This window comes from Triticum aestivum, chromosome 4A (genome assembly GCF_018294505.1).
Source record: "Triticum aestivum cultivar Chinese Spring chromosome 4A, IWGSC CS RefSeq v2.1, whole genome shotgun sequence".
Lineage (NCBI taxonomy): Eukaryota > Viridiplantae > Streptophyta > Magnoliopsida > Poales > Poaceae > Triticum > Triticum aestivum.
Window position 1 is genome coordinate 20,478,749 of NC_057803.1, and position 7,721 is coordinate 20,486,469.

Below are 7,721 nucleotides of genomic sequence, written 5' to 3' on the forward strand. Positions count from 1 at the left end.
TGAACTTCCGCTTCATGCACATCCAAGGAGGAAGGTTATACATACATAGAGTCACGGGCCAGGCGCTGTGATTGCTGCTCTGCTCCCCGAAAGGATTAATGCCATCTGCGCTGAAACCAAACCATATGTTCCTTGGGTCACTTGCAAACTCATGCTAGTACGTTCTCTCGATTTATCTCCACTGTGACCCGTCAGCGGGTGCTCTCAACTTCCTGTCTTTCTTACGGTCCTCACTGTTCCATCGCATCAACTTGGCATGCTCTTCGTTTCTGAACAGATGTTTCAACCATGGTATTATAGGAGCATACCACATCACCTTCGCACGAACCCTCTTCCTGGGGGGCTCACCGTCAACATCACCAGGGTCATATCGTCTGATCTTATACCGCAATGCACCGCATACCGGGCATGCGTTCAGATCCTTGTACGCACCGCAGTAGAGGATGCAGTCATTAGGGCATGCATGTATCTTTTGCACCTCCAATCCTAGAGGGTATACGACCTTCTTTGCTGCGTATGTATTGTCGGGCAATTTGTTATCCTTTGGAAGCTTCTTCTTTAATATTTTCAGTAGCTTCTCAAATCCTTTGTCAGGCACAACATTCTCTGCCTTCCGCTGCAGCAATTCCAGTACGGTACCGAGCTTTGTGTTGCCATCTTCTCAATTGGGGTACATCCCTTTTGTGATCCTCTAACATGCGATCGAACTTCAGCTTCTCCTTTTGACTTTCGCATTGCGTCCTTGCATGTACAATGACCCGACGGAGATCATCATCATCGGGCACATCATCTGGTTCCTCATGATCTTCAACAGCTTCCCCCGTTGCAGCATCATTGGGCACATCGTCTGGTTCCTCTTGATCTTCAGCAGCTTCCCCCGTTGCAGCATCACCGTATTCAGGGGGCACATAGTTGTCATCGTCCTCTTCTTCTTCGCCGTCTTCCATCATAACCCCTATTTCTCCGTGCCTCGTCCAAACATTATAGTGTGGCATAAAACCTTGTAAAGCAGGTGGGTGTGAAGGATTTTCCGGTCAGAGTAAGACTCCGTATTCCCACATTTAGGGCATGGACAACACATAAAACCATTCTGCTTGTTTGCCTCAGCCACTTCGAGAAAATCATGCACGCTCTTAATGTACTCGGAGGTGTGTCTTTCACCCTACATCCATTGTCGGTTCATCTGCGTGCATTATATATAATTAAGTGTGTCAAAAACCATCACAGAACATCATGAATAGATAATTAAGTGACCAAATTAATAGAAGTTCATCATCACATTAAAACCAAAGTACATACATAGTTCTCATCTAACAACATATATATAGCTCTCCAGAGCATTTAATTAATTAAATCATACATTGAAACTATGTAAAACATTTCAATGCGAAAACAAATACGATCATAATCGCAACCAAGGTAACAATTGATCCAACGGAATAATGATACCAAGCCTCGGTATGAATGGCATATTTTCTAATCTTTCTCATCTTCAACCGCATTGCATCCATCTTGATCTTGTGATCATCGACGACATCCGCAACATGCAACTCCAATATCATCTTCTCCTCCTCAATTTTTTTATTTTTTCCTTCAAGTAATTATTTTCTTCTTCAACTAAATTTAACCTCTCGACAATAGGGTCGGTTGGAATTTCCGGTTCAACTACCTCCTAGATAAATAAAATCTATGTCACGTTGGTCGGCATAATTGTCATAAACAATAAATGAATCAAATAGTTATAAAAAGATAATATATACCACATCCGAATCATAGCCAGGACGAGGGCCGACGGGGGCGGATACCAAAACCATCGCACTATATAATAATAAGCAATAATAAAAGTAAGAAAATTAGACAAGTATCTATCTAAAGTAAGAATTTTTTCTTTCAGAAAGAAGATAAGAACAAGAGGCTCACCACGGTGGTGCCGGCGACGAGATCGGTGCGGGCGATCGACAGCGATGAAGACGGGAATGGGATGTGACGGACCGCTAAACCTAGACAAATCTCGAGGAAAATCAAGTTTTGAGGTCGAGCTTCGAGAGGAGAAAGCTTAACTAGTGTGGCTCGGGCATTTCATCGAACACCTCATGTGCATAGGAGGTGAGCTAGAGCACCACAAAGCCCTCCCCTCGCCGGCCAGAGAAAAACAGAGCACTGGGGTGCTCTGCTCGCGGGCAAGGGGTATATATAGGCACCTCATTGGTCCCGGTTCGTGGCATGAACCGGGACTAAAGGGAAGCCTGTGGTCCCGATTCAAGCCACCAACCGGGACCACTGGTGGTGCGCGAGGAGCGAGGCCCATTGGTCCCGGTTCGTCCCATCAACCGGGACCAAAGGGGCATGACGAACCGGGACCAATGCCCCCATGAGGCCCGGCAGGCCCCTGGCCTCATGAACCGGGACCAATGCCCCCATGAGTCCCGGTTCTGGACTGAACCGGGACTAATGGGCTGACCCGGCCTGAACCAAAGCCCTCTTTTCTACTAGTGGGTTGTGCCGGTAATTTTCATCGTTTCTTCCGTATAAAAATATGATAATACATACACCGCACACATGATAACTTAGATTCAAACATTACGGTAACTTTGACTCTACGTAAAAAGTTGTTGAAAATATACCCCCACCCCCCACTAACTTATATTTTCATCATTTCTTCCGTATAAAGCATGATAATACATACACCGCACACATGATCACTTAGGTACAAATACCACGGTAACTTTGACTCGGAGGGGAAATTTTGTTAAAAAATATACCCCCATTATTTTCTGTAAACAACATGGTAATTTACCCGCATCAGAGCTAATAACTTAGGAAAAAACATTGCGATAACATTTTTTCGGAAAAAGAACTTGTTTTTTTTACTATGACCGACTGTGGGAGATGCTCCCACTGACTTTTTGTATTACTCCAAAGACAATTTACATCAATACAAGGTTGGGTTTAGGGCCCCGCAACCAAGGCTAAGTAAAAGAAAAACAAGTATCACAAGCCTTGTATGTAAGTAACTAAGAAGGGACGAAGCTCTTCCCTACAATTGTGTACAAGTAGACTCAAATGATCTTTGAATCTCTTTAGCGAGGAAAAGAACTTGTTGAAAGTATACCTCCCATAACTTCTATTTAAATAGCACGGTAATTTATGCACCATATACCTGATAACTTACGTACGAACAACACGACAACTTTGACCGGGGGATTGTTTTTGTTGAGAAAACATCCAGGGAACTTCTGTTTAAATAGCTTGATAGTATATGCACCATAGACCTGATAACTTAGGTATAAATACTACGGTAACTTTGTCCCGAAGAGAAAAACTTATTGAAAACATACCCCTGGTAACTTCTGCGTAAATAGCATGATAATATATGCATAGCAGTCATGATAACTTACGTATAAACATCACGATAACTTTGACCCGATGGAGGGGGGATGTTGACAACATACCTCCAGTAACTTATGTGTAAATAACATGATAATTTGTACAAATCCGATAACTTGCGTTAAAACACCATGATAACTTTGACATGGGGGAATTTTTTTTGTTGAAAACATACCCCCTCTCCCCTGGTAACTTCTACATAAATAGCATGGTAATAAACACATCGCAGACCTGATCAATTACATACAAACTTCGTGGTAACTTTGACCTAGGGGAAAAGGTTGGAAAACATATCCCGATAATTATGTGTAAATAGCATGATAATATACACACTGCGGACAAGGTAACTGACATACAAACACCGTGTTAACTTTGACTCAGGGAAAAAGTAATTGAATACACTCGATAACTTTTTTGCATATGTGGCCAATAGGCTGGCCCGAGCATGACACAACACACGCCTGAACGGGCTTGACCCGACATGATCCGCAAAGTTATGTTTTATAAGCGGGCCATGCACGACACCGATGGTAGGCGGTTGTATTGCAGACTTGATAATTTACTGACAAAGATCATGGTAAGTTTTTGCCCCGGGCAAAAGAAAAAGTAGTTGTAACACCCCGGTAACTTCAGTGTTAACACTATGATAAGTTACATACCCCAGACATGATAACTTACTTAGTTTAAGCCTGGTAACTTTTGACCTAAAAAAAGTCGTCGAAACATATCAACATGAATCTATTTTTGAAGGTCTCGTCGAGCCGGATTTTTTGCCTGAAAACAATTTTTCAATCGGTCCGACGGTTTGAATTATAAAACTTTTTGAAGTTTCAAAACGGAAAGAATATATGATGACATCAGCATTTCATTTTTTTTGCATGCATGCAATTAGTTACCCAAAACACATGAGGAAGGAGATGAAGGTGAAGCAAAAATATGTCTTATTTGGTACTAATGGAAGAAAAAGGTGAGAAAAAGTACATGCATGCATGATTAGTAGGAATTGTGTCGGATTACTAGTTGAGGTTTAATTGTTCGGATATATTGTCATATCCTGAACGTTTGGACGTTATTAAAGTCCTTATGTTTATTTCTGTGACGTGTTTTTTTACGTGAGCAAATCTGTGTCCGTCTTTTGTTGGGTGTGTAATCTGATCCATATGAAAATGCGGGCACGCACATTCGCCTGGCCGACCCAAACAGACGAAAAAAGACAAAAGACACATACATTTAGATCAACGTGTTGAAGTTGCTCTTACATTAGTAGGATTTGTAACTCCCTTTGCGCACTTCGCGGATCCTTTCATTTGGGAGGATGCGACGGTCGTGCTCTTTGGACCAAATCGGCTCATGTGCAGATGCGCTCCCACCGCCCGGATCCCATTTGCTTCCATCGGCCGTCAGCAACTTGGGGGCATACTGTACATGCGATGAAAACATCATCGAATCGGATTCTACTCCGCTCCAGGCACTTCGAACCGGCACACGCTAACAGTTCAAACCGGACTCCTACTGAAAAGTCAATTCGAACCGGACAAACTATTCAGGTCAAGCTAACATATGTTTTCTTTTGGATAAAGATTACGAGGAAAGGAATACACGACGATGATCGATACGATGTCGCAGCCGGGCGAACGTGCCAGCGAAAACGCGACTCTGGATGATGACGTGGTAACGGAGATCCTGCTGAGCTGCCGTCCGCCTCCCTGTTCCGCTCCCGAGCCGTCTGCAAGGCGTGGCACCGCATCACCACGGAGCCTTCGTTCCTGGCCGCCCACGCCGACCGGCGTCCAGCCGAGCTGCTCGTCGTATCAAGAGGGGAACCATCTTTTCTAGACGCCATCCCGCTGTCTCTGCAACTCGACGACTTGATGAGGCGCCAGAGCCAACTACACTGCCCCAAGCACTGTGAGGTTCGCGCCCTGATGGGTAGCTGCGACGGGCTCGTGCTGTTCCAGAAATCCCGTGAAAGTTTGTTCAAATCCGATTTCTTCGTATGCAACCCGGTGACCAGGCAGGGAGCTAGGTTGGACTTGAAGCCACCTTCTTGCCCCGACGTGGCCAGGCTGTGCGGCTTCTACCGGCACGGCCAGGGCCGGCCCTGTGTTTCGGGAGGCCCTAGGCGAATTCGATGCCATGTGCCCCTATGTCCTAAGATCATATATATATGTATGCGCGTGCGTGGTACATAAACTTAAACATAATAATTATTGAACAATGTCATATTACGACAGAAATACTAAAAAGATAGAAAATTGAAAGTAACATGATATGATTACCTCAAATAAGAACCAAATTCAACTGACTCCATCGACAACAATAATACTTAAGTACCCTTCAGTTGTTGAATCTTCAGATCCCTTTCTATCTTTTTTCTCCTTGTTTGAGCAACTGACAAATGCTTCTTAGATAACATGGCGGGCTAATGTCCTAATATTATGAAGAAAAAATTATTCAAGGAATTAGAAATTTATACATCGGATGATTTGAATGATTGGAACCGTAGACATGTGCATAGAATGACAAAAAAAGGATGGTTGAATACATACTATGAAAGATTGAATTCAAAAATTATACATTAAAATTTGGAACTTCGTGTACACTGAAATTAGAGGATGGATCATGGATGAATAGTTGAATACATTCTAAAAAATAAAAGAAATTACTGAAATTGGGGTTTGCAGGGATGGATCAGGAACATGGTACAGAGAGTTATGCATGGATACGTATACGTACTGCTGTGGGCTGCGCTCACTGCTCACATACATACGTATACGTACTGCTGCGGGCTGCGGCTGCTGGATTGCCACACGGCGGGCGACGCGCACAGCGGTGACCGAGGCGACCACAGCGACGAGTGGACGAATAGACGAGCGAGGCGTCCGCGAGATCTTCGATTGATTTGTTTCACAATCGAAACGAGCGGCCCTGCCGTGCGGCTTGCGTGACGCTTCGCTAATCGCTACCTGCTATCTGATGGGCCTACCTCATCTCGTTTTTCTTCTCTCATAAATTTTTTTCTCATCTTTTTTTGCTTGGCTATATTATATATGTGCACTACATCATGGGCCCCTCCCTGGGCTGGGCCCTGGGCCGTCGCCCCCCTGCCCATGCCCCAGGGCCGGCCCTGGGCACGGCCCGTCCGGCGAGCACCGGCTTCTCGTTCTCGCCAATGAACCAGCGCCTGGCTTGCCGGCACACTATATTTACTCGCTCGCCGCCGCCGTCACCGCCAGCTCATAACTTCCTCGCTGTCTCGGGCCAGTGGCCGACGGTGTAGTCGTAGACGAGTTCGCCTATTTCATCGACCACTACGCCCACCACAGGGGCAAAATTCACTGGACGATCCATCCTCTGGCCAGAAGCGCCGAGAAGATCCTGGCGTTCGACACGGTGTCCAAGGATTTCCGGCTGATATCGCGCCCGCCGTGGCCGAGGGATCACTACCGTGACAACGATCTCTGCCTCTTGGAGTTGGACGGTAGGCTAGCCGTGACAGCCACTGAACTCCATGGAGATTCCGTGGAGCTCTGGGTGCTCGAGGAGTATGACGACGAGCAGAGCTGGTCACACCGCTTCCGGATCGTCCTGCCGCCGGGGTTCTCTCCAGATTGGTGGACGGGCACCGGCGTCCCCAACGTCGTTTTCGTGGCAAGCTACACATATAATTTCAAGGCGCTGTATCATCTTACCGAGAAGAGGATCGTAAAGCAGATAGAGTATATCAATGGCACATGGGGTTACTGCTACCTCTTCAAGGATAGCCTTGTGCCGCACTCCTTCTTGAATCCTTATTAAGTTTCCGCGTGAAATTCACGCGACGAATCGGTGTACTCAACTCACATGGATGTAATTTACCTTCAGTTATCATGCATACTCTTCCAGTATATAGGAGATCAGGTACTAGTACATATCAGTGAGGTAGGCTTTCGTATCTCCTCGTAGTACATTGGAATCTTTTCATCTTCATTTGTATTACCTACATCTGTTCGCATACATTTTTCTTTCACTTTTCAGAACACAAATCTACGCTGTTTGTTTTTCTAGGGAAAGCCTTCATGGCGGTTTTATTCATTATGCAAAACACTTGCATCATTTGATAAGACAACCGCAAGAAAATTAGGAGGATCCTCTTGCCACACAAGAGGGCTAAACTCCGACTTATATTAGCTAAAACATGTGCCGCCATATTGGCTTCCGTAGGACAAAACTCAAACGAAAATCACTAAACTCATGACAGAGGAAGAAACAATCATCGTACATCGCTGTCGCAGGCCCAACAGAATGACCACTATGTTTCATAATCTCGATCACTTCTTCTGTGCAATCGGAGT

General features: G+C 45.1%; 1 protein-coding gene across 1 annotated transcript; it reads left to right on the top strand.

The window, feature by feature from the left end:
* Window positions 1-5,004: 5,004 nt before the first annotated feature.
* LOC123083704 (uncharacterized) lies at window positions 5,005-7,185 on the top strand. The gene is made up of 3 exons (XM_044505660.1): window positions 5,005-5,023; window positions 5,068-5,490; window positions 6,653-7,185. The coding sequence occupies exons 1-3, from the start codon at window positions 5,005-5,007 to the stop codon at window positions 7,183-7,185; spliced, it is 975 nt and encodes a 324-aa protein (XP_044361595.1).
* Window positions 7,186-7,721: the final 536 nt, after the last annotated feature.

Excerpts from the sequence above, each read along its gene's own strand:
- LOC123083704 (XM_044505660.1), top strand. Across the intron at positions 5,491-6,652 it reads GCACGGCCAGGGCCGGCCCT|TGGCCGACGGTGTAGTCGTA; the intron begins GTGTTTCGGGAG and ends GTCTCGGGCCAG.